Source organism: Ascaphus truei, chromosome 14 (assembly GCF_040206685.1).
Source record: "Ascaphus truei isolate aAscTru1 chromosome 14, aAscTru1.hap1, whole genome shotgun sequence".
In the NCBI taxonomy this organism is placed as follows: Eukaryota; Metazoa; Chordata; class Amphibia; order Anura; family Ascaphidae; genus Ascaphus; species Ascaphus truei.
Genome location: NC_134496.1, coordinates 28,268,066 through 28,295,951, shown reverse-complemented (window position 1 = coordinate 28,295,951; position 27,886 = coordinate 28,268,066). Strand labels below are relative to the sequence as shown.

The 27,886-nt window shown below is 42.7% G+C and overlaps 1 protein-coding gene across 2 annotated transcripts; it reads left to right on the top strand.

The window, feature by feature from the left end:
• The first annotated feature begins 185 nt into the window (after positions 1 to 185).
• NEU4 (neuraminidase 4) lies at positions 186 to 23,622 on the top strand. 2 transcript variants are annotated; one of them, XM_075570245.1, is made up of 4 exons: positions 186 to 387; positions 863 to 1,069; positions 15,437 to 15,692; positions 20,008 to 23,622. In XM_075570245.1, the coding sequence occupies exons 2-4, from the start codon at positions 869 to 871 to the stop codon at positions 21,114 to 21,116; spliced, it is 1,566 nt and encodes a 521-aa protein (XP_075426360.1). In that variant the 5' UTR covers positions 186 to 387; positions 863 to 868; the 3' UTR covers positions 21,117 to 23,622. The 2 variants fall into 2 exon arrangements, with proteins under 2 accessions (XP_075426360.1, XP_075426361.1); XM_075570246.1 differs by lacking the exon at positions 186 to 387 and adding an exon at positions 400 to 529.
• Positions 23,623 to 27,886: the final 4,264 nt, after the last annotated feature.

The window sequence follows — 27,886 nt, the reverse complement described above, 5'->3', positions numbered from 1 at the left end:
TTTCTCATAGCACAGAACTGATTTATTTAAAAAACACACATGTAGGATATTGCTTGAACTGCTGCTTTGAGAGCAAAAGTGAGAGCCACTGACTGCAACAGGCAGCAGAGATAAGGGACAATTCTAACTAGCAGATAACAATAACATCTTTGTATCTGTGACACTGTGAGAGCCATTGACTGCTGACTCCAGAGGATTTTCTGGGTCACTTGTAATGTCCTCTGTGTGTCAGCACACGTGGCACATCTAGGGGGGTTTGTAGGTAGAAAGCCCTGGAAGAAGAAAGAATGAGACCGAGAGAGAAATAAAGAGAGCATATGGATAAATAGACAGCATGGAACGAGAGACAGGAGCACAAGGAACAGAGGAGCAGCACAGAGACCAGAGGTACAACATGGGAGGGGGAGAGATGAGCAGAAACACGGGGAGCTACAGTATCACAGCAAGAGGAGGCAGGATAATAAGTGAATACTGTATAAGGGTCAATCTTGCCTAGGACCAAAGTGAAGTAACAACAGTGGATTATTAGGTAAATTAGGTGATTGATGCTTTTAGGGGGGAGGGAGGGGAAATCACACAAGTGTTATGACACTATGGATACAATTTCATAAACATCCGAAACTACCTAGTTTAATATATTATACATATTTATAATAATAAAATATTTATTTCAAAATATGTATATACACAATTAGATATATTAAAATACGTGTCTGGATGTATGGACGCTTGTGTGTGTAAATATATATATATATATATATATATAAATGATGTGTGTGTGTGTGTGTGTGTATATATGTATATATATATAATATATGTTCATAGCATCACCTATTGATTGCCTCTGGATTCTCCCCCCTAGCTGATTATGGGGTCCCGTCATGTTCCCGCCCGCACCGTGCTGTATGAGAGGGAGAGAAGCGGAGTGACTTACCGCGTGCCGGCCCTGCTCTACATCCCGCGCTGGGCCACCCTGCTGGCGTTCGCCGAAGAGAGGCTGAGCGCTGATGATGCCCATGCTGACCTGCTGGTGCTGCGTCGGGGGTCTTTCTATCGCAACTACGTGGAGGTCAGTTGGACAGGCTGAGGGAAGGAGTGTGCAGGGGGACACTGTTTATTGTTTTTGAAACAGTTATTTGGTCTAAAGTGATTCATGCAGAACAGGAAGTCTCCATGGTGCCTTTGTGTTAAGATTTATGGCAGAGGAAGTTCCAGGTGTCGGTCATAGACATCGAAGTGATGTCACAGAACTTTTGGCTCTCCTCAGAGGACCACAAGATACTATGTCACTAAATGATTGAGCAGCAGAGCTACTTCTAACACTGGCGATATAGTTATATAGTTACATAGTAGATGAGGTTGAAAAAACACATACGTCCATCAAGTTCAACCCATGCTAACTTTAGACGACAGATACTTTATCCTATATTTCTATAGTATATTGATCCAGAGGAAGGCAAACAAAAAAAAAACAGTGAAACATTATCCAATGATATCTCATAAATAAATTCCTTCCTGACTCCAAATATTGGCAATCAGATTACTCCCTGGGTCAACATCCTTCCCATGTTTACTTATTTGGTATCTCCCTGCGTGACATATCACTGCTAAAGAAAATGACACTCATTTCAAATACTCCTCTCCTGCTGTCACCATATGGTCCCAGTCACAGGCAGAGCTATAAATGACATCGCAGGAGGTGACAGTAGGACTTCAGATAGACACAGAACACGGAACATGATAGCACACAGAGGGAAATCATGGTGTCCTTATTTGGGATGAGTTAACTGGATTATTGATATTTAGTCCTTTATTGATATATTAAACACACTGAGTTATTACCTGACATAAAAACTTCCAGATAAAAGTTCTTATTAGGGTGCAGCCTGGATTAATATTTGAAAAGTTCCTCACCCTTTTTGTTCTCATAGCATGATCAAGGTCGCCAACAGGGGGGGACAGCTTGGACTACTGTCCCGGATCTGGTGAGTCAGGGGGCCAGTGCCCGCTGCCGGTCACGTGTCAGTAAAAAAACCACTGACGCTAGCTTAAGTGTACATTGTAACTATGTAACTTAGTAGATGAGGTTGAAAAAACACATACGTCCATCAAGTTCAACCTATGCTAAATTTAGATGACAGATACTTTATCCTATATCCGTACTTACCATAAATTGATGCAGAGGAAGGCAAACAAAAATCCCCCAGTGAAATATGATCCAATAATATCTCATAAGGGGAAAAAATAAATTCCTTCCTGACTGCAAATATTGGCAATCAGATTACTCCTGGATCAACATTCTTCCCATGTTTACTTATTTGGTATATCCCTGTATCCTTTCTAAAAAGAGGTCCAATCTTTTTTTTTTTTACAAATCTGTTGTATCTGCCATCACAGTCTCCATGGGTAATGAATTCCACATTTTAACTGCCCTTACTGTTAATAACCCTTTCCTTTGTTGCTGATGAAATCTCCTTTCCTCCAACCTTAAAGCAGCAGTTCAAGCAATAACCTACACGTGTGTTTTTAAAAAAAAAAAAAAATCAGTACTATTAGAAGATACCTGTAGCATTTAAAAAAAATGTTTTAAAGACATTTTTAATGTTTCTAATGTACGAAGCTTTTCCAAAGTGACAGCCCCCTTCCCCTTCTGATAGGCTCTGGCTCTTGAGCCCCACCCTCTCTCTAGCAGTGCACCAATTGTATCTAGTAACTGCTCAGTCACTCATATTGCAGGACTACATTGCCCAGAATGCTGTGCAAGAACTGAATTAAATAAACCGGAGCAAGTGATCGATTACAGGAGAACTGATCGATCTGCAGCTTAGCTAATCACTTATCAGTGTGCAGATTGTATTGATGCACATATTCAATGGGGAAAAAAAATATATATATATTTTAAACGGCAGCTTGAACTGGAGCTTTAATGTATGACCCGGTGTTGTTTGTACTGCCCTTGGGATGAATAGCTCTTTTGAAAGCTCCTTGGATTGTCACCGAATATATTTGTATATTGTTTGTATAGTATGGTATATAGCATATCCCTTTTATTAATTTGGTGGCTCTTCTCTGCATTCTCTCTGGTTCCATAATGTCTTTTCTAAGGACTGGTGCCCAAAATTGTACTCCATATTCAAGGTGTGGTCTTACCAATGCTTTATAAAGGGGCATAATTATGTTTACTTCCCTTCCCTCCATTGCCTGTTTAATGCAAGATAAGATCTTTGCCTTTGCAGCTACTGCATGACATTGACCACTATTGCTAAGCCTGCTGTCTACAAGCACTTCTAAATCCTTCTCCATCAAGGATTCCCCCAATTTATCCCCATTTCATTTGTAAGTTGCTTGTTTATTCTTGTTTCCCAAATGCATAACCTCACATTTATCTGTATTATACCTCATCTGCCATTTACCTGCCCATGTGTCCAGTCTCTCCTAGTCCTTCTGGAGAGAAATTACACCCTGCTCTGATTCTATTACAAATGGTGACAGGACATATCTTGATACACATGACTATACACACACAAATCTATTTACAGGACTCACAGTGAAGATCCCAGTCAGAACTCAGAGCAACCTGCTTCTAAAATATAAGGATTTGCTATATATACCCTTACATCTTTATCATACATCACATTGTGGGGCACGGAAGGACGTAACCTAAATGAGCCCACACAGTTAACCCCTTAAGGCAATTAACTCCTTATAGAACTAGGAGTCCCCAAAGAGGGGGATAGATGAGGATATAATTAAAAAAAACAATTAGTGGGAAGAATGGCAATGATACATGAAAATGATGATTCAACAGTGGTGAAATCAAACAATTAAATGAGATATAGTAATAATGAAGCAATAGGACAATAAATGTACATATCAATGATGCTAACAATAATAAAAACAACACTGAATAAAATGAGTAAAAGCCTAGTAAAAATGTAATGCAAGAAGTGAGTACTATGAATTGTAGTATTGGCATGAGTTAAAAAGTCCTCCATTGGATATGTGTTCTTATAAACACGTGGTGGCTTACGCTACTCTTGATGGGGTCGGGGGTGATCCTGGCACCAACAGTTGAGAGATGGGTCTGGAAAAAGAGCACAAAGAGAAGTCTCCAGTGGTGTAGTATGAAAGCATTTTATTAAACAGAAAAGGTACACAGTGATGCACCATGAGGTGTGCTTAAATAATAAGCAGATTTGGCAACCTAACAGTCCGAGGGCTTCCCCTTCAATCCTCCAGAGTTAAACTCCAGGGAGGTGTCCGCTAGCACCTCTTTCTCTGTGTCCCGAGGGTCCTGGTACAGAGTTGCAGTCTGATGTCGAGAGCAGGATAACGTCACTGGGGGGAGCGAGACTGTTATGGGTGTTCACAAATTCCTGAATCTGCCTGCGCGTTTTGCAAGGTGACCGCTTACTTAAGGAGAAGGACTGATGCAGAGAGCAACTGGGGGCTGAATTTAAATACCAACTACTGCCATCATGTGTTGAAAATGAATCAATAGTGAGCCATAAAAGCTTTGGCTTTACCATCTGCTGCTTGTTTGCTAGATATGATCAAACTGTAAAAAAAGAAGGGGAAAAAAGGAACATATATGGAAGTGTGCAGGCATAAATACACATATATTGGAAAAATAAATTAAGTCATTGATGGAAGAGGAAGAAGAAATGAATTAAAAATAAGAGTGGACAAAAGGTAGATTCTGAGAAAAGTGGATAGAAATATACATAACACGTGTCAAAATGATGAGTAATAATGAAAGCATAATTATTTCTAATAAAGACTTATATATGACCTTCCAATAGAATTATGAGCAAGAATGTGATACTGTACATTTGTAATATTGATGTTTCATGATTAATGAAGACACCCAAGTTGAAAAGTAAATGATGGCACAGTAAGACCATTCAGGTGAAATATAGATGAGATGTAAAAACATTAAATTAGTTCTTATCGTATGGATTTAAAAAATATATATTTTTTTTCAGATATAAAAAACAGGGAAATGTGTTATATATAGTAAAAATTTAAATTGTAATAAAAATAATACAAATGAGAATGCACCAGCGCACTTTTACTTGAATCCTGTGCAGTGCCTGATTTAACCACTGCAGGTGCTAAGACTCTCTTCAGAGACAAGTTTGCCTGTCCCTGATTTCTCTGCAGAACCTGGTATAACCTCTGACATTTTTCAGACTTCCACGTCAAAAACAAGCTTGCCTTTCCCTGACTACTCTGCAGTGCTTGGTATAACAGATATATTGGTATAACCACTGCTGGTTCTAGTGACTCTTCTTCAGAGAATGCTTATATTTCCCTGATTTACTCTGCAGTACCCGGTGCGACCACTGCTGACTCACAGGTTCCCATTTAAAAGACAAGACTGCTTCCCATTATTTTCCTGTACAGGCAGTCCTCGGTTATCCGACACAATGCGTTACTCAAAATGGCGTTGTAAAGCAAAACGTTGTAAAGCGAAACACGTTTTCCCATAGGAACACTGTTTAAATGAAAGGTTCTGTTCCTGAAGGCATTTTTAACACTAAAATACACCAAATATTTTATGCAGCCAATAAGATATGCAGCACACACATAAATTATATAGTGTATATACTGTATTATATATATAATATAACATAATAAATAATATATTATATATTATAATATAATATTATATAGTATAATATTATATATATACGCTCTAACGACGCTTTGCAACGTTGTTTATGTGAATGTGTAAATATATACACACATACACAACGTTGCAAAGCGTCGTAAGAGCGTTGGATAAGCCATTTTGGCGTTGTAAAAATGAACATAGGTATGCATTGCATAGCGTTGGATAAGCCATTCGTTGTAAAGCGAAGCGTTGTAAAACGAGGACTGCCTGTACTATGTGATTCCCCCACAATGTGTGAGATTCCTATTACTGATTCTAAAGCCTCAGCTTTGAAAGCAAGTTCTTTTTTCTCTGGTTTCCCTGCTGTACTTGATAGCTCTATAACTTATGCCAAGGTTCCTGCTTTAGACACATTCACTTTTCACTGGTTTTCCTGGGGTGTTTGATTCCCCTAATTCTGATTCTATGGCTCCCACTTTAAAAGAAGTTTGTCTCTCACTGAGTCCTGTGCAAAACCAGAGATACCCATTTCTGAGTGTACACATGATGGGTACGGGAGACATACAGAAGTTTTGAGCAATAAGTGTGAGCACAGTACCACTGATACTTCAGAGCTTACCAAGGTAAAGAAGATGAAAAAGAAGAAAGAGGTTCTCGGCTTACTGTGGAGGTTGCAGAAAGAATTAAAGATGACCTTGCAACATCAGGAAAGCATGTGTCAGAAAAGAGCCGAGATATGCTGCAGCCTAGAGCGACTAGCAGAATCGTCCCGGGAGTGGTGACAATGGAAAAGGTTGAGCAAAAGAAAAGTTGAAGCCTTGAACCCAGCTACAGATGCCTTCGATCTGCATGGGATGAGATTGTTTGCCTCTGGGGACAATTGGATAAAGACCAAGAAGCCAAGGCTGAGCTAGAGAAGTGTCTGTCTGCAGCAATTGCTAAGTGTGTATTGTTTGGAGAAAGAAAGGCACCAGTTGGAGACCCGCTTGGAGGATATGTCAGAAGACTGGGAGAGGTCAAACACCGATGTTGCCAAGAATCTGAGCCTCATTGATCAAGTTAGCACTGAGCTGGAAGTTTCTCAAAAGATTTACTGTCTCAGAACAGAGCTGCAATTCTCTCGGAAAGAGGTTCAGTTTTTCCACAGGACTGGAAATCTGTTAGGAGGTTCGCTTTCACAACACAGGCGTGTACATGGAAGGATACCTAAGAAAAGGTCTGGAGGGATTCAGAGACTATAAAGAGAGAGTAAAGTAATCTGTAAGGAGTACATCCAGCTTTGAATAACCAGGTCAGGGAAGGAAATAAGAAACTCCATGAAATAGAAGAGGAGAAGAAACTATTGGAATAAGAAAAGTCAAGTAACAGGAAAGAGGCAAATCGCTATGTTTCCAGTTAGAACTTTCTCAGTTATGAGCAGACTGAAAGAAAGAAGAGAAGCATCTTCAAACTTCAGAGATACTACAGATCCAAGGAAAGATGTAGAAGAGAGAAAGTCATCTGCGCAAACGTTCCACAACTGTCGTCATACAGGCTGCCCACAGAGGGATGAAAGCTTGTCAGCTTTATAGCCGGAATAAATCAGCCTGCATTCTTCAGTCGATCTGGAGAATGCAATGACAAAGGATGAAGTATAAACATTTGCGCAATGTGTTATTGTAATCTAGTTAAATGTTAGAAAGTTTCAGCAATAAAGACGCGGCAGGAAAATGAAGAAAGTGACTTGTGTGATTCAGTCTGGATACAGATCCTGCGTCATAATCAAGCAAGCTGTGCGTTCCTGTAGGTGCCTTTGCAATGCTGTCTCAGTGCTATAGTCTGCTTTCCACTGAAGGCTAAAGAGAAGAACTAAGTTACGACTGAGAAGTGCAGTACAAATCCAGTCATTCTACTGTCCCCACATGGTTTGAAACAGATTTCTTGTTGTGAAAGACGCCGCTATCAAGATTCAGTCTGTGACTAGAATGAGACAGAGACGTATCTGATATTGCACGATGAGAAAGGTGTCACTGGTTATTATGTGGTGCTTTCGTGTGAATAAATGAATGCATCGAGAAAGAGAGACCAAAGACTACAAGTCTGCCAACTGCAAAAAAGAGATGCCACAGGGTACAGTCAGAGCTGGTAATAGCTCAGCCAAGTTAAGCTGCTGGAAATCAATGATGCTGAGCCAGACGCAGGTGGTCATGCCAGCAACAAGGAAGAGGTAACGGCGTAATGCCTGGAAAAATCAAACCAGTGGAAGAGGAGTTTGAGTGAGAAGTCCACTGCTGGGTTAATGAGGATAATTCCCTCACTGATTCCTGTGCATAGCCTGATGTACCCATTTCTGTTCCTAAGACCAAGACTCTCATTTCAAGAACAAGTTTTCCTGTAATCTGTGAGGCATCCTGACACTTAACTGTCCCAAGCTACTGGCCTCCTATTGACAGCCAATCCAACAGCAGAGAACTATCTCGCCACTTCGTCTGTCACTAAGATAAATGGCTATGTGTAATTGAACTAAACCTTGATAAGAGAATAGTATCTGAGCCTTCCATTGGACACCCTCGATCACTGCCTATTCTGTCTTTTAACCGGACTTCATCTGTGGCAGAGCATCCTCATGAACTTTTGCATGCTGATCTGAGTAGTGGACTTGCTCCTTTGGAACTTTTGCGTAATGGTTCTGACCAACCCTCTGTGCTTCCAGTGTCTTGCTATGACGCTCCTACGAAGAAATTCATATCCATCTTTCGACCTTCCAATCGGCTTATACAACCTGTGCCGGGATCCCCAGCCTTGCTACCACTTTGCACGTCCAAGTATTTAGATTCTCATCAGGAACTAGAATCTACGAAGCAGCAAGTATTTTCCTCTGCGTTAATGATACCTGTGATGTAGTCTGAGTTTTCTTATGATGCTTTCAAGTCTGTTACCTGTATTAAGGCTGATCCACATGAAAATTGCTTTCTGCAAAGCACACCCTGCTAAGCCTGGAGGATCATTCGGCAGAGCTCTTGACAGGGGAGAATTTTGTCTGGTTCATCCTGACATGTTCTGGTCTGCAGTTCCCCTACACATCCACCTGGATTGCTGCAACTCCTGCCCTGACTGGGATCCCCTTCTGCTGTTTCCTCTTGTTTCTATTAGTATCCTCTCTGCACCTGTCTTCTGTGTCATTATAAGTTTCCTTACACGACTTCCTTGCAAGTTGCCGTTGAGTGATTTGTGCCTGTCCCTTGTTGCCCTGTATCTTGTTTGGGTTGGATCTAGTAATTAGTGATTAAATGGTCCTTGTCTATAGTTTGGATTGTTCCAGTCTTGTTCATGCATCCCAGCTCTGTTCCTGCATCCCAGCCCTGTTCCTGAATTCCAGCCCTGTTCCTGCATCCCAGCCCTATTCCTGCATTCCAGTCCTGTTCCTGTCTCTGACCTCTGCTAGTGACCTCAATGACGCCTCTTCGCTGCCTGCCTCTGACCTCTGCCTGTGACCCTGATAATGCTACTTCGACCACCTGCCCTGGAACCAGTGACCCTGTTCTTACCTTCACTCCTCACCTGCTGTACCGGCTACTGAGATCCATCCTGCATCCAACATCCTGGGTTTGCAACAGTTTTAAAAAGCGCCAATGTTTTTTTAAGAACCTTCTTTGTTTTTCTTGCTCTTTCATTGTAAGTCGTAATGAACAGGGTAATATTGTTCTTGTTCTCGATATCTCTTTTTAAATTATTCCTGTGTTTCTTATCTTGCAATATACAGAAAACATGTATTCTCACAACCCAGGGGGAGCATATAGAAGAAAAGCAACAACAAGAAAAGCAACAACAAGAAAAACAATCTAAGTGCAGACAATAAAGTTCAATGTGAGTTAAATCTCTGGATTTCTTGGCTCGTGTGTGCAGCCTACTCACAGGATTGCAGTAGTGTATGGGCAACAACAGGTAACTGGAATGTGTGGAATCTTCTGTATACAGGCAAAGATGTACTCCAACTCAGATGTCATAGTAGTGATGAGATATAAGGACAAAGAAAACATGACAGTCATCCCCAAATAAGTAGTGAATGCAGGCAGAGGCCAAATCAGAAGATGTAAGATGGTGCATTTTCCTGTATCGTCCCAGCGGGACGATCCGGTGTTTTGTGCTGCAGGGCAGATCTCCCTCTGTGGGACCTGATAGGGTTTAGTCAATGACAGCGTGCGTGTCACACCTCCCTACCGGTGCGTTGCACGGCTGTGAAGGTCGTTCTATGCACTGCAGCACGTTACATCTTCTGATTGTCCTCTGCCTGCATTCCAACGTGCGTTTCACGGATGACGCTTCTAGTTTCCGGATCGTACCGTGGGGACTTCATTAACACAAACTCAAGTTGGCTATACTGTTTTACAATATTATTACCGTTTAAACACAACAGTTGTATTTTTGCATTATGTGCCTGCTCTTTACAAATGAAACAGTTGTCTGTATTTTATTACGGTTATGATGTTTTCCATTGTACTTCCTGTGGATCAGATTTTAACATCAATGCTGGCCTATTTAAATGTGTTTATATGTCACTTGTACTTGATGAAAGGTCCAGTTAAGACTTGAAACGTTGCTGGTTTCTGCCACTGTCAGGAATAAACCATTTGACATCTTTTCACCAAGATGCTGTAAGCAGCTTTTGTACTACTCATGAGGATTACTGTCATATTTTCTCTCTACTGCAAGATTTATGTGTTGGCTACACAGATGGCCATTCTCCTTCAAGACCTTTTGTTTCTTTGTTCGCTTCTGCTTTCTGTGTTTCTTAACTAAAAGATTGCTTCTTTTCAGCGTTGCTGCTCTTGTGAACGCTTCATTAACAATTTCACCGAGAATCTATTTTTTCGGGATTTAGCTTCTCTAAGGAAGTTTATCATTAATGCAATTTCTGCGTTAACGGTGAAACTTGCCAAACGGGATATTCTTAATCCATTTGGGGTGGTGGCTGCTTTTAACGTCAATATAGCCATTGCAATCCACATCTTTTCTACAGAGTTTGCCATGTATACTGTATGTCCCTCTCTGTCAAGGCGAAGATCTGAGGATTAATATTGCATGTGCATTCAATATCATTTGTATTCATTTTATTGGAAGGTTATATATAAATCTCTAGTAGCAATAATGATGCTTTATTAATCATCATTTTGACACAAGTGTTATTGTGTATATTCCCATCCACGTGTCTTAGAATCTACTTTTTGTCCATCCTTATTTTTTCTATTTTCACATTTTATTTATCCATTTATTCTTCTTCATGCATAAATTACTTCAATTGTTATTCAAATATAGGTGTATTTGTGCCTGCACACTTGCATATATGCCGTGATATGGTCCTTTTTGACAGTTTGATCATTTCTAGCAAACTAGCAATAGATGATAAAGCCAGAGCCTTTATGGCTCTCTATTGGTTAATTTTCAACACATGGTGGCAGTAGTGGGGTATTTAAATTCAGTCCCCAGCTGGTCTCTGCCTCAGTCCTTTCCCTGAGGAAGCCAAGCTGTCGCTTTGCGAAAAGGTTGTAGGAGGATTCAGGCCTTGGTCAGCGCACACAGGTGTCACTGTCCCCCCAGTGATGCCATCAAGCTCCAGCCATCAAGGACACCGAGAAAGAGGTGCCAGCGGAAGCATCACCAGAGCTTAACAGCGGAGGACCGGAGGGGAAGCCCTTGCCCTGCTGGATTGCCAGATCTGCTTATTATTTAAGCACACGTTGCGAGTGCAGAATGTTTACCTTTTCTGTTTAATAAATGGATTTACATACTGCGCCAGTGGAGGCTGCTCGTTGTGCTCTTGTCCCAGGCCCATCTCTCTGTATGCACCCCAGCACAAAGTGCCCCAAAATAACTAGAGAGGAAATACTCAGCAGGACCAAAGTAAACTAGTGACATGTATGTGTGTATGATGGTATTTATATAGCGCCAACAGTGTACAACATAAAGTACTAACAATGGGGATGAGAGTAGCAAGTAAATGACACAAGGCTAAGAGAGGCTCTGCTCTGAGGAGCTTACTATCTAAGTGATTTGTTAAATACAGGTGAATATATATATATATATATATATATATACAGTGCTCGACAAACCCGGTCGCCAACTCGCCAGCTGCGATCGGATATTGGCTCGTGGCCAGTAACTTTTCCACTACTCTGCAAAATAAAATCCCCTGCTCAAAAAAAAAAAAAAAATCCCCTGCTCGAAAAAAAATAAAAAAAATCCCTTTAGCTGATAGCTGATTGGCTGTGAGCGGGATGGAGTTGCCAGGACTTCAAACCACCCTTCCTTCTTCACGGGTAAGTAATGATGGGGGGGAGGTGGTGTGCGCGTGTATCTGCTGCTGCTCCTCCTCCTCTATATATCCTTCTGTATAATTGTGCCAGCTCCTGTAATTTACAAGACCTGCACTGATCCGGTCATGGAGGATTTTGAACAGATACTTGAGGTGGGGGAATTTAATGCACTTTAAAATATTTATATATACACTGATACATCCTGCCCCCGGTCCCTGGTGCTCTCTCTGTCTGCGCGGGTCGGGAGATACCGCCCCCCCCCCCCCTCCGGCACTCTCCCGCTGTCCGCGCGGATCGGGAGATACCGCCCCCCCCCCTCCGGCACTCTCCCGCTGTCCGCGCGGGTCTGGAGATACCGCCCCCCCCCCCTCCGGTGCTCTCCCGCTCCCCCCCTCCGGTGCTCTCCCGCTGTCCGCGCGGGTCTGGAGATACCGCCCCCCCCTCCGGTGCTCTCCCGCTGTCCGCGCGGGTCTGGAAATACCGCCCCCCCCCCTCCGGTGCTCTCCCGCTGTCCGCGCGGGTCTGGAGATACCGCCCCCCCTCCGGTGCTCTCCCGCTGTCCGCGCGGGTCTGGAGATACCGCCCCCCCCCTCCGGTGCTCTCCTGCTCCCCCCCTCCGGTGCTCTCCCGCTGTCCGCGCGGGTCTGGAGATACCGCCCCCCCCCTCCGGTGCTCTCCCGCTGTCCGCGTGGGTCTGGAGATACCGCCCCCCCCCCTCCGGTGCTCTCCCGCTGTCCGCGCGGGTCTGGAGATAGTAGCCGGGTGTTTCTCCCCTCCAGCGCTCCTGACATACTGTGAGGTACTGAGAAAGAGTGTGTGTGTGTGTGTGTGTGTGTGTGTGTATGTGTATGTGAGAGAGAGATTGAGAGAGAGTGTGTGTGTATGTGTATGGGGGAAAGAGACTGAGAGTGTGTGTGTGTGTGTGTGTGTGTATATATGGGGGAGAGAGAACATGTGTGTGCAGGACACCAGAGGTAACCCCTCCAGTCAGTCACCCCACCCAGTCACCCAGTCAGTAATCCCACCCAGTCACCCAGTCAGTAATCCCACCCCCACACAGTCACCCAGTCAGTAATCCCACACCCCCACAGTCACCCAGTCAGTAATCCCACCAGTCACACAGTCAGTAATCCCACCCCCCACCAGTCACACAGTCAGTCATCCCACCCCCCATCCAGTCACCCAGTCAGTAATCCCACCCAGTCACCCAGTCACCCAGTCCGTAATCTCACCCAGTCAGTAATCCCACCCAGTCACCCAGTCAGTAATCCCACCCAGTCAGTAATCCCACCCAGTCAGTAATCCCACCCAGTCAGTAATCTCACCCAGTCAGTAATCTCACCAGTCAGTAATCCCACCAGTCAGTAATCCCACCCCCACACAGTCACCCAGTCAGTAATCCCACCCCCCCACAGTCACCCAGTCAGTAATCCCACCAGTCACACAGTCAGTAATTCCACCCCCCACCAGTCACACAGTCAGTCATCCCACCCCCCACCCAGTCATCCAGTCACCCAGTCAGTAATCCCACCCAGTCACCCAGTCACCCAGTCAGTAATCTCACCCAGTCAGTAATCCCACCCAGTCACCCAGTCAGTAATCCCACCCAGTCAGTAATCCCACCCAGTCAGTAATCTCACCCAGTCAGTAATCTCACCCAGTCTGTAATCCCACCCAGTCAGTAATCTCACCAGTCAGTAATCCCACCCAGTTACCCAGTCAGTAATCTCACCCAGTCAGTAATCACACCCAGTCAGTAATCCCACCCAGTCACCCAGTCAGTAATCTCACCCAGTCAGTAATCCCACCCAGTCACCCAGTCAGTAATCTCACCCAGTCAGTAATCCCACCCAGTCAGTAATCTCACCCAGTCAGTAATCCCACCCCCACCCAGTCACTCAGTCAGTAATTCCACCCCACCCAGTCACCCAGTCAGTAATTCCACCCCCACCCAGTCACCCAGTCAGTAATTCCACCCAGTCACCCAGTCAGTAATTCCACCCAGTCACCCAGTCAGTAATTCCACCCAGTCACATATAACATTGCGGGTATGAGGGTACCTGGACATTGAGGGACTGCGGATCAGGTAAGATCCCAGGCGGGATTGCTGCTTTAGATATTGTGAAGAGGGGGCGTCCAGCCACTGGTTAATGGGTGCAGGAAAATAGTCACACACATACACACACACACACACACACACACACACACACACACACACACACACACACACACACACACACACACACACGTAACAAGGACTAATTGTAGTAAAGTATAAATGTAATACAATAAATAAACTTATGTCAAAAAAGAATGTTTTACTAGGAATTAACGTTAAATTTTTTTAAGTGGGGCTGGGGGCGGAGCTAGGGGAGGGGGTGGGGGTGGAGCTAGGGGAGGGGCTGGGGGCGGGGCTAGGTGGCGAGTAGATTTTTTGGTTTGGCGAGTAGATTTTTGGGTAATTTGTCAAGCACTGTATATATATATATATTTATTGTATTTGTTTCAAGCTTTGAATTTCTCCATAATAACTAAAGGAGCTGGAAGTTTTTATGATGTTTACATAACCTATTTTGCAATAAGACTGTAGTAAAACTGTAATAAATACAGTTCATGGGAATTGTTGATCCGGACAATTTGTTTTCCTTTCACTGTTTTGTGAAAACGAGTTGTGCTGCCAGTATTGGTTACAAAGATAAAGGGGAAGGGCAGCATTTACTAAATACGATCAGATTGACACTGACCTGAAGAAAGTAAAAACGTATTATTATTCACAAAGGCGGCAAATAGGGGACATTTGTATTTTAAGGGTGATGGAATATTTTCATGGGAAGCTGATAATTTTGAGTAATTTATTGGCTCAGTCCCATGTAGGAGGCAAAGAAAAAAACCACATATTTTAAACAACGTACATTTCAATGTAATTGACTTTCTTAGAATTAATTCCTGCCTAACAAGTTTCGATTTTCTCTGTCTCCCGTATATAACAGGGTTTTCTGTTCATTATTGTTAATTTCTAATGTCTTTAAACAAATTCCTGCTGCCATCATTAGTCAAACAACCTCAAAGAGAGACTCTGGGTGAACAATCCTCTCTTCATGTACAACAGATTGCAAACCGTCTTATTTCTAAAGAGATTTTGAGACAATTGTAGAAATACTCCGAAGCGTTTGGTTACTGTGTACACCAGTGTTTTTCTAACAGGAATCCTTCAGTTCCACAGGCTTCACTAGAGGGGTTCCTGCAATTTTCAGGTCATTTGAAAATTGTACCAAATACAGAAGAATTTACCATGCCAAATTTCACAATATAATCATAGGGTTCCATAACCAAAAAAAGGTTGAGAACCACTGGTGTAGACATTTAAACATTTAGAGATATTATTATAAAGCACTTTGATTGGTATACAAATGTTTCAACCACCAACATTTCCCCTGGAAATTATACTACTGCCATTATTTCACCGGGAGGGAATGACCTTCTTTTCCGAGACTGACCCTTGGAGGGAACTCTGTATTCCTGGTAGTGGGAGGATATGCGTGCTTTGGAGAGGGCTCACCTTCCTGGCCACCGTTCCATGAACCCTTGCCCGATCTACGATGACTTCACGGGACAGCTTTTCCTCTTCTTCATCGCGGTCCTGGGCAGGACCACGGAATCTTACCAGATCGTCACTGGGCGCAACGCGGCGCGGCTGTGCTACGTGAGAAGCGCAGACCAAGGAAGGAGCTGGAGTGAGGTCACTGACCTGACCCAGAAGGTCATCGGGGAGACGCTGAAAGGTGAGAGGCATCGCCGTGCTGAGATCGGTTTGTGTCAACTCTAAGCACATGCACTTGCTTTGGAGGGTGTTTGCCATCATTAACTAATGTATTTTGGTGACCGAACTATCAGCCATCAAAGCCCCACGTTAATTGTTCCATTTACGCTAGTTGTTTGAAAGTAATTATGAAGCAGTGATCGTCAGACAGATGAACTTAGGTAGCTCATATGCTGGAATTCAATGTTCTCGGATAAATGTTTGTGTGTTGTCTGGGTGTGTGTATATCAGTATTTACGTGTTTGTGCTGTGTGTGCATCGCTGTAACTGTATGTGTATTAGTGTCTTTGTTTGTATATGTCTGGGTATCTCTGTGTTCCTAGGTTTGAATCAGTGTATCTGTATATGTATCAGGTTGTTATTGCGTGTATAGTGTGTCTGTATATGTACCTGTAGACGTGTGCAGAGGTGTTTAAAATGGCAACTCAAAATATGCTTTTATTAGCCGGCACCTTCAAAACATAAACAGTTTGGGATCAGCAAAACAGGGATAAAGGAAAACAGACCTAACTCCTATCTGGATCGCTAGCTAACAGCATAACTCCTGTCTAGGGGTTGGGGGACTAAGCCCCTTACCATCAATAAATTACAAAACCGGGCGGAGGTCAGTTACCTTCTGCTGGGGTGAGGGTCTGAAAGTCCTTGCACAGGGTCTTCCTGGGCCAGAGAGCACTTCACTGCAGCCTGCTCTCTATAGCGGACCAGTGTATGCCTGGATCAGAGAGCTCCAGCCGTCACTACTGCAGGGTTTTTAAAGTCTGCTAATGAGACTAATTAACTACTCCAGGCTGCAGGTTAACCAGCTCTCTGCTGGACTCAGTAGCTAACAAGAGGATTTTCCATCCATGTCTTTAGATAGGGAAGAGACCCTGTCAGAGAACCAGGGTGTTAATATGTGTGCATTGGGTATATCTGTCTGTATGTATGTCAACATTACAATGTATCAGGATGTGTGCCTGTGTGTGTATATATACATACTCACTGTGTTCAGAAAAACCCCGACCCTTTTTATTTTTTGTCATCTCTTGCAGAAAAATCTCAACATTTTCATGAAAATTCATAGGTCTGTCACTGTAGATTATTACATTTAAGAATTATTTGATAATCTAATAAAAATTCTTTGGAATGGGTGACGGCGTGATGACCTCATCAAGTGCACAGTTACAAAATGGTATTTAGCGTACAAGATAAGCACGTTATAAAGTACTTGTGACAGAGCAAGAATTAGGGGCCAAAATTGTTACATAAAATATTTCCTGATAAACGAGGAAGAGGACTCAAAAAAACGAGTTTGTAAAACAACGTATCATTCAGGAGTGGGAGCAGCTGCATCAACGTGTTATCGATTAAGCAACTAGAACGTGGAGTTCTTGCCTTTGGCAGCGCGTTTCACCAGGAGGATGTTTTGAACACACACTTTGAAACATACTTTGACCTCAAACTCTATATAACAATGTTAGTGTTTCAGATTAGATTACAGCAGTTTAACACTTTTATGAGCTACGAAGGAAAAACGCCTATTTCTCATTTAATGAACATGAACCTTCCGCAGCGTATCTGGTACCTGTTGACATAATACAGTGACACCAATTTAGTTAACATCAGTTGGTTGTCTACATTGTGCACCGTACATAGTGTTAATCTACATAAGAGATCTGCAATTCTGCACATTTTCATGGGGATTGAGCGAGAAATATGATACTGTATGATGAAAAAACTAAAGGTCCCTTTTTTCCTGAACTGTGTGTGTGTGCATATATGTGCATATATGTGTATATATATATATATATATATATATATATAAAATGCACAGTGAAATACAGTGTATGTGTATATACCTATCTATCTATCTATCTATCTATCTATCTATCTATCTATCTATCTATCTATCTATCTATCTATCTATCTATCTATCTATCTATCTATGTATATATATATGTGTATATATATACACATACACTGTATTTCACTGTGCATTTTGTGTCTGCATGTGTATCCGTGTATGTTTGTATGTGTGTATGAATTTGTGCAGTGGTTACAGAGAATCTGGCTCTGGCATTACGACAGATGTAAATCATTAACCCTCAGTCCAATGTCAACTTCAGCCAAGTTTAAGCTTTATATGCAGTAATTCGCTCTGCTCAAAAAAAATGTGAAAAAACAGTAAGAAATTAAAAATATTCAGCATTCTTTATTTTTTTATTTTTTACACCTTTCATTCTAAATAACCAAATATTAACCAGGAGACAGTCAAAGCATTGTCTAATTATACCAGTGCTTTGTGTACAAGATAAAGTGACTTTGGGGGGACGAAGCGCAAATGAATCACTAAATAAGTGAGTGAATAAATAATACAAATATGTTTAAAAGTAAAGGCGACACAGCTCCCAGAAAAGACAAGGTTTCCACTTCTCTAGGGAGAAGCGAAGAGAAAAATGTACCAGGCGCAAAAACGCAATTCACATCGCTAATATGAAAATATGTGTAAACGTGTGCTAATACATAGGTGAAAAAACAGGTACATAAGTAAATAGTCCACTTACATGAGGTAAGTGAAAAAGCAGGCCAGGTCAACTCCTGATCTGCAGAAAATTCTGTATACCTATATACTTTCACATGGAAAGATAATAGGGAAAAAGAAAGAAAACAATAGTGTAAATACTCAAATTGTATTGGAATGAAAAAAATGCAACTCACAAATGAAACAATGTTGAAATATTGTACTCCTGATCTCTACCACCATCTTGTGGTCATTTTGCCTTGTTACACATGCCTAAATATATGTTTTTATAAAATATATGTTCTTAAACAGTTTTTCATTCATTTTAATTGTTTTGAATTGATTAAAGTTTATTGTATGTTATGTTTTATCAATAAGCAAAAACAGAAATTGGAATTTATTAATAATATCAATGCTTTGCAATGATCCCAATGTGATAAATTAAATCTGAATTCTCTAACAATCCCATAATCGCTGAGGAAGCTCGCTATCAGTGCGAAATGCGTAGGATTGCTTTGTGTCCCACGACATCCCCCCAGTACGTCCTGCTTCTCCCTGCCTCCAACCTAAAAGCGCGGTGGCATCCGTGTCCCAGACGAGAGGTTCCGTCACTAGCGAGTCACATCAGGCAAGCTTAGATCGGAGCTCCCGGCGTCTTCTCACAGAGGCAAGTAAGAGGATTTCTCCACCCAGCTAACGTTGGCAGCAGCCAGCTGGTATCAGAGCTACTGGCGTCTCTCCACAGAGAGAAGGGAGAGGATCTTCCAGCCAAGCTGCTCCAGACAGAACCTGATCGGAATATTACTTGTGGCAAGCAGGACAGTACAGAGAAACGGGAAGGGGCATACCTTGTGGTCACTCTGAGGTTATAATACCAAGGGCATTATAAGGAAACAACATTGTTTCATTTGTGAGTTGCATCTTTTCATTCCAATACAATTTGAGTATTTCCTCTCTTACACTATTGAGTTTTATTTTTTTTATTTTTTTCCTATTATCTTTCCATTGTGAAAGTATATAGGTATACAGAATTTTCTGCAGATCAGGAGTTGACCTGGCCTGCTTTTTCACTTACCTCATGTAAGTGGACTATTTACTTATTTACCTGTTTTTTCACCTATATATTAGCACACTTTTACACATATTTTTATATTAGAGATGTGAATTGCGTTTTTGCGCCTGGTACATTTTTCCCTTGTGTACAAACAGGGCATTTTCCAGGGCAATAGTGTTCGTTCTCTCTCTATCTCTCTCGTTCGCGCTCTCTCGTTCTCTTGTTCTCTCTCGTTCTCGTTCCCTCATCCTCTCTCTCGTTCTCGTTCTCTCTGTCTCGTTCTCTCTCTCTCGTTCTCTCTCTCTCTCTCATTCTCTCTCTCGTTCTCTCTCTCTCGTTCTCTCTCTTTGTCTCTATCTATCGTGCAGAATAAATGAGTTCTTCAGTATTAGGTGATACCTTTTTTATTTGAGCTAACAATTTAAGTCACAGGACAAGCTTTCGAGAGTTCTCTCTTCCTCAGGTCAGCAATAGAGGTTAACAAACGACTAACATGGCTATTTCTGTTGTGTGTGTGTGTGTGTGTGTGTGTGTGTGTGTGTGTGTGTGTGTGTGTGTGTGTGTGTGTGTGTGTGTGTGTGTGTGTGTGTGTGTGTGTGTGTGTATGTATATATATATATATATATATATATATATATATATGACAGTGAAGGGTTTAGGATTGATAACATAACTCATCATGGAAGCACAATTCTTATTGGTGAACCTCTCTCTCTCTCCCAGATTGGGCTACATTTGCCTTGGGTCCAGGTCACGGCATCCAGCTGAAATACGGGCGTCTGTTGGTCCCTGCCTACACGTACCACATTGACTGCAGGGATTGCTTTGGGAAGTTCTGCAGGACTACCCCTCGAGCTTTCACCTTCCGTAGTGACAACCACGGCCAGAGCTGGACGTTTGGAGAGCTAATTCCAAACCTGGAGACGGTGGAGTGCCAGTTGGTGTCTGTGGATGAGGAAGATGGCACCAACGTCCTGTACTGCAATGCACGTAGCCCCTTGGGATTCAGGGTGCAAGCTGTAAGCTCTGATGATGGGGCCTTTTTTCAGCCAGGGCAGTTGGTAGAGAGGTTGGTGGAGACGCCTAATGGATGTCACGGAAGTGTCATTGGTTTTCCAGCCCCTCTGGGCTCACTCTCAAGGCTTTGTGACAAAACTCTCCTTCCAGGTCAACCCAAGCACCCTGAGGTCGTGCCTAAAGCATTAGAAATACTACGCCAATGCAATAAGAGATTGCAAATTCAAGAGCAATTCAATCTGTCCAGGGACAACTTGCATCAACACCAGTCTAAAATGGAGCGTGACCCCAGAAATACGATCCTTCACAAGCAGATGCTGTGTATGGAGGGTGCATGGGAGGGCAGCTGTGATGGGTTCACTCTTTATGATCCGTCAACCCTGGCAGGGTTGGAAGATCTCCAAAGGCAGCCAGCTGCAGTTTGTAAAACCGACCTCGGTTTCCAAACTCCCACCTGGGTTCTGTACTCCCATCCCACCAGTGCCACATCCCGTGTAAACCTGGGAGTCTACCTCAGCCCCTTCCCCAGGGATGCAGACAGCTGGACAGGCCCCTGGGTTATCTATGAAGGGCCCAGTGCCTATTCGGACCTGGCATACCTGGAGCTGCCACCTGGTGAGGTTCGGGGATTGGGGTCCCCGCCAGTCATTGCATTTGGGTGTCTGTATGAGAACGGTCTCAGGTCGCCCTATGAACAGATCTCCTTCAGCATCTTCACACTATACGAGGTGATCCAGAGTTTACCTCCAAATCCCAGTGTACGTTGTCAGACTGAGAGCGAGGACAGAAAGAAAGAGAACTGTGTAGCCTCCTAAAATGTCTGGACTCACTCAAAAGCAGGCCGGACTCATTTCTGTTCAACAGTTCTAGTGATAGTGCAAAAGGTGAGCGGAAGACAGTGTCTCAAGAGAACGACAAGGGCCTTCCAGGCAGAGCCAGATTAAGTTATGCAGCACTTGGCCTTACACAAAGCAGCAGTTTGGGCCCCCATTACACCTTACTCTTACCATGGAAATGCACAGAGAAAGACAGGAACTCACAGAGGAGCGCACAGAGATACTCACACACATGCATACAGAAGGGACATAGAGAAATTGACAGGCTCATCTTCTTGCCTAATGTATTTTGTCCCCCTTTCCACCCCATTGGGCCCTAGCAGGTGCCTTGTTTGCCTGTCCATGAATCAGGTTCTGGTTAATGGGATCCCAAAAGTGCGTGTGATGTATACAAAAGGTATCCTATAGGAAATATAATGAAGGGTCTAATGGAGTCTCAGGTGTCACAACAGGTAGGAAAATTGGCAATAGGACGACAATTTACTCTGGACAATTTTCTAAGACAGGGTGGGTACCTTGGAGGCAACACACCAATAAAATTCACCCCCTAAAAACATTCAACACAATACCAAATAAACGTTCTTACCAAAATAAGGGAATACAATGTGAAACATTCCCACAGTAATAAACTAACGAGACAATAAGGGATTTGGAAGAAATAACTTGTAAAAAGGCAGTTCCTTATCCTAAGCTGTAGGGGGTGAAACAGTTGTATGGATGGTGAGGTCTGTTATCAGTGGCCAAGAAGGGAATATGAGGGAGTCTCGGGCCTGCTGGTTTCGGGGTATCTAGGCCACATACCAGCTAGGTTATTTGCTTTAAAAAGAGTTCACATAATAACTGCAACATTGGCCGGGATTGATTAAAGCGCGTTCTGGGGGTGTCTCGCCCATTCTTGCAGTAACTGCCATTGCCACGACTAGCAGTTACCGACCAGACTGGGCGAGACACCCCGCCTCTCGCTTTTGATATATCCCGCCATTATTGTGCCCTTCCATATCTCTCCTTGCTTCTTTCACAGCTAAAACAACAAAACAAACCTTTCGCGGTTTTAGAAGCCGGGGGTCTCGGGGTGCAGGCAGTGCAGCTATATATGGGGGGACTCAATTATTCTAGAGCTACACAAAGCAGCAATCCTCCCTATTTTACTTATGTTTGTCTTGACTAGGGCAGGTTCACCCAAGATGAACCTCGGTTATTTTTTACGCTCTTGGGACCCCCATGAATCAATTAAAGTGATCAAAGTTTCCACTGGAAGAAATATCACCCTCTAAGCACAAATCAGAGATACTTACAGGTTTAATTACCGGTATTCTCCTCATTGGCCTGCAGGAAGCGCAAGATTTGTCGGCCATTTTTAATTCCCTAATGAGTGTAGAAACACGGCAATTTAACTGGTAAGTATCTCCGGTGCTAAACATAGTTTGGATCAGCTCCAAAAGTTCAACATGTGTGTGTGTATATATGTATATATATATATATATATGGAGAAGAATGACCTAAGCGCAAGTGAGATAAGGAATAGAGAAAACACAAAAAAGAATCATAGGGCAGTATATCTATATAGAGTGGATAATAGGCTGGTAAGATATGCGCTTACACTGATTAGATAAATATAAGCCTGTAATCCTCTCAGGGACTCACGAACGTAGCTTGTGGATGGCTTATCTGTAAACTGCTGGGACTTCAGGAACTGCTCCTTGTTGGAAATCTGCTGCTGCTGTTTCAGGTGCTCTTCATCTTAGGCACTCGTATCTCGCTGTGGAAGAATCTCACAAGGGGGGGGGAGGAGGGAGGGGAAAAAAAAAACGGAAGGGGACAAAATATGTGTAAAATCGTTTTTAATCTAAAAATGGAGACTAGTTAAAATCTAGGTAATCAACTCACACTTTGTGAGGAGAATATAGGCAGTAGAGAGTGTTTTGCGAGTCTCTCACACTCGTGTGGAAATGCCGGTTACCAGTCCTCTCTGCAGTGTCTCTGAGTTCCGCACCACGTGATCGGCCGTGGCGTGTGACGCTGCATGTGACGCGGTCCAGCTCTCGCGATGTTTCCTGTCTGTCAGTGCAGGGATTCAATTCCGGAGCTCCAAACGAAAATCATGCAGAGGCTTCTCGGCGTCTCTCTCCTCACTGCTGATGAACAAGCTGGCCCTACGCGTTTCTCCCAGCGGGCTTCGTCAGGGGCTGCTAATCTGTTCATCAGCAGTGAGGAGAGAGACGCCGAGAAGCCTCTGCATGATTTTCGTTTGGAGCTCCGGAATTGAATCCCTGCACTGACAGACAGGAAACATCGCGAGAGCTGGACCGCGTCACATGCAGCGTCACACGCCACGGCCGATCACGTGGTGCGGAACTCAGAGACACTGCAGAGAGGACTGGTAACCGGCATTTCCACACGAGTGTGAGAGACTCGCAAAACACTCTCTACTGCCTATATTCTCCTCACAAAGTGTGAGTTGATTACCTAGATTTTAACTAGTCTCCATTTTTAGATTAAAAACGATTTTACACATATTTTGTCCCCTTCCGTTTTTTTTCCCCCTCCCTCCTCCCCCCCCCCCTTGTGAGATTCTTCCACAGCGAGATACGAGTGCCTAAGATGAAGAGCACCTGAAACAGCAGCAGCAGCAGATTGCCAACAAGGAGCAGTTCCTGAAGTCCCAGCAGTTTACAGATAAGCCATCCACAAGCTACGTTCGTGAGTCCCTGAGAGGATTACAGGCTTATATTTATCTAATCAGTGTAAGCGCATATCTTACCAGCCTATTATCCACTCTATATAGATATACTGCCCTATGATTCTTTTTTGTGTTTTCTCTATTCCTTATCTCACTTGCGCTTAGGTCATTCTTCTCCAGATCTTCCAAGCGGCAAGTGTGGAGCCGCAGACCTAAACAGCTGCAGTGTGTAGGGTTAGAGGTGAACCAGGGTACGTACCCCCCCTCCCATTTTATTGGCTTTTTATAGTGGTGAGAATATCATTATCCTTAGGTACAACTGTTTAGATTTGCGCTGTGTGTTTCTTCTGTATATATATATATATATATATATATATATATATATATATATATATATATATAAAATATATATATATACACACTGCATTCAGAAAAAACAGGACACGTTTAGTTTTTGTCATATCTTGCAGCAAAATCACAACATTTGAATTAAAATGTGAGAAATTATAGGTTTGTCACAGTAGAGTACATGCAAAACATATCTGATTATCTAATAAATATTTTCTTGAACTAATGATGGCGTGATGACCTCATCAAGTGCGTATTTACAAAATGGTGTTTAGCGAAAAAGATAAGCACGTTATAAAGTGTTTGAGACAGAGCAAGAATAACGGTCGAAAACATGTATTTTATTTATTTATAAAATGTTTTACCAGGAAGTAATACATTGAGTTACCTCTCGTTTTCATTGACATAAAATGTTTCCTGATAAGGGATGATCGCTAAGAGTACTGAAGATATGGTGTGACTTTCACGAGTGGGGGCAGCTAGAAAAACGCATCATCGATTATGCAATCAGACCGTGGCATTCTCGTCTTTGGGCGCGTTTCAGCCGAAGGAGGACACTTTGAACTGAAATTCTATAGTAATTTTAGTGTTTCAGATTAGATTACAACAGTTTAACATGTTTACAAGATACAAAGGAAAAACTCATATTTCCCGCAGTGTATCTGGTACTTGTTGACATAATACAGGGACATCAATTTAGTTTAAATCAGTTGATAGTCGACATTGTGCTTCCTATATAGTGTTAATCTACACAACAGACCTATATTTGTGAACATTTTCATGGAGATTGAGCGAGAAATATATGATATGATGAAAAATGACAGCCTGTGTCTGTCTGTCAGAGCCGCAGCTCCAAAACAGTGACACCTATACACCTGAAGCTTTGCGTGCCTACTCAGGGGACCCTAGGGGTGTCCAGTGCACTTAGGGGATATTTTTTATTTGGAGATGTTGGGGGGCAGGGGGTTGTCCTGTTAACTGCTCTGCCTCTGATTGGTTGTTCCTTCTATGCAAGGCCACTGATTGGTCGGTTTCTCAGCGTGAGGGCGCTGATTGGCTTTTGATTTGCAGGGAGTTTTGTGATTGGTCACCGCACTAAACTGGAAACCTTCCGGACATTCCTTAGGGGGAGAGTGTAGGCCGCGGGATTGGGGGGGGGGGGTAAGAGAGGGAGGGAGGAGAGGTGAGGGTGTAAGTGAAGAGGGGGAGAGGTGGGGTAAGACAGAGAGGGGGGAGAGGGGAGGGGGAGTGAGAAATGGGGAAGAAAAGTGGGAGCGAGGGGGCGTGAGAAACAAATGGGGAGGGAGAGGATGAGAGGGGAAGTGTGAGAGGTGTGGGTGTAAGAGAGAGGTCACTGGTGGGGTGTGAGTATCACTGAAGGGAAAGCTCACTGAGGGAGTGTCAGTGGATGTCACTATAATTTGGGGTGGGAGTCTCAGTGACTGAGGGTTCGGGGTGCAGCCTGAAATATTGATCGGGTTAAAGAGAGCGCCAATATCGATCGAGTCAGTTTCAAGTCTGCAATGGAAAATATAACTCCAGTCAAGACTCCAATATTACTGCAACCCGTGTGATGCCGGGTACTTTAGCTAGTGCGTATTTATATATATATATATATATATATATATATATATATATATATATATATATATATATATATATATATATACACACTAGCTGATATACCCCCCTTCACATCTGGCTGGCCCCCACGTTCACAACTTCGTTCCCCTTCACAGCTCCGTACCCCCACCCTCTCCACAGCTCCTTCTCTCCCTCCCCCTCTTTCACAGCTGCAGTCTCCCCTCCCTGCCCCCACATCAGTCTCCACCCCCTTGCACGTCGCATAACTCTCCCCCCCCCTTGAACCTCACATCACTCTCCCCCCCTTGCACCTCACATCAGTGTCACTTAACTTCCCCCCCTTGCACGTCACATCACTCCCCCCCCCTTTGCACGTGACATGACTCTCCCCCCCACCTTTCACCTCACATCACTCTCTTCCCCCTCCCTCCCTTGCACCTTGCAAATAAATTCCTTCCTGACTCAAAATATTGGCAATCAGATTACTTCCTGGATCAACATTCTTCCCATGTTTACTTATTTGTTATCTCCCTGTATACCTTTCCTTTCTAAAAAATGTCCAACCTTTTTTTTTTTTTAAATATATCTATTGTATCTGCCATCACAGTCTCCATGGATAATGAATTCAACCTTTTCTACTGCCCTTTCCTTTGTTGCTGGTGAAATCTCTTTTCCTCCAACCTTAAGGGATGCCCTGTGTCCTTTGTACTGCCTTTGGGATGAATAGTTATTTTCAAAGTTTCTTGTATTATCTCCAATATATTTGTATATAGTTATCATATCCCCTCTTAGATGCCTCTTTTCTAATGTAAACAAATCAAAATTAGCTAGCCTCTCCTCATAAATCAGGTTATCCATCCCCTTTATTAATTTGGTGGCTCTTCTCTGCACTCTCTCTAGTTCCATAATGTATTTATTTTTTTTCCAACAAACAATTTGTATCTGTTTTTCCGTTATATTCAGGGTGGGAGGTGGATACAGAACAAAAAAGAAGGGGTGGGTGGGGGACAATAGAACCAACACAATTAAATCAACAATACAATACAGAAATAATAATACAAATAATAACAGTATAAATAATATTTATCCATAATAATAACAACAGATTTGGGGGAGGGGGGGTTAGGGGAAGACAAGAGATACTAGTGGTCGTAATCACAATAATTTTTCTGCACCTTAATTAAACTCTTTGGTTTATAACCTTGACATTTTTGGATAAAAAAAAACCTGCTTTTAATTGTTAACATCTTTACGTTTGTTTAAATGTGTATATCTTGTATTGATGATATATATTCTGGAAAGGCCCTTATCCATGGGTTCCAGATCTTTTCAACATTTTCTGTAGAGTTGTTCATAAATGCCGTAAGTTTTTCCATTTCCAGAACATGCCGAACTTTTTCCTGGAAGATCTGATGAGAAGGTGTATTTCTCTGCTTCCATTGAAGTGCTATTGTACATCTTGCTGCTGCCTTCAGAAGATGTGCTATTCATTTGATCGTAGCATATGATACATTCGGTACAGGATTCCCCAAAAATCATTATTACAGGATCCATTGGTACAACAACACCAAGCTCTCTGGGGATCTCTCTCTTAATTTTTTCCATAATGTGTTTTTATGGAGTGTTGCCCAAAACAGTTATCCATATCCAAGGTGTGGTCTTACTGATACTTTTTAGAGGGGCATAATTATGTCTACTTACTTTCCATCCCCCTGTTTCTTGCAAGATAAGATCTTGTTTCCCTTTGCAGCCACTATTGCTAACCCTGCTACCTACAAGCACTCCTAAATCCTTCTCCATCAAGGGTTCTCCTAATTTTACAGATAATAAGTGTTATGTTGTGGACTGCTCTCATATACAGTATTTCTTTGTAACAGTTGTTTCCATCCTGAGGTTTCCCTGCCTGACAGAAGCAGAATAAATTCTATACTGAAACAAAGCCTAGTTGAATAATTTATTGCTGAGCCTTTAGAAACATTAGATTAGACTGACTTCTAACTCCTTCAACAAACTCCTAGTGGACTAAGTATATAGGTATCCATATTGGCAATTGATTGATTATAGCTAATAGGAAAGAGTATCTATCTGCGACATTATTGGGGCCTCGTACCAGTGGCTGCTCCGGGGAGTGAGAGAT

What these genes read in the sequence shown, in the direction of transcription:
- NEU4 (XM_075570245.1), top strand. Translation starts at nt 869, where the DNA reads ATGGGGTCCCGTCATGTTCCCGCCCGCACCGTGCTGTATGAGAGGGAG. An exon ending in TCTATCGCAACTACGTGGAG is followed by an intron (nt 1,070 to 15,436) that starts GTCAGTTGGACA and finishes TATTCCTGGTAG; the next exon opens with TGGGAGGATATGCGTGCTTT. An exon ending in CATCGGGGAGACGCTGAAAG is followed by an intron (nt 15,693 to 20,007) that starts GTGAGAGGCATC and finishes TCTCTCTCCCAG; the next exon opens with ATTGGGCTACATTTGCCTTG.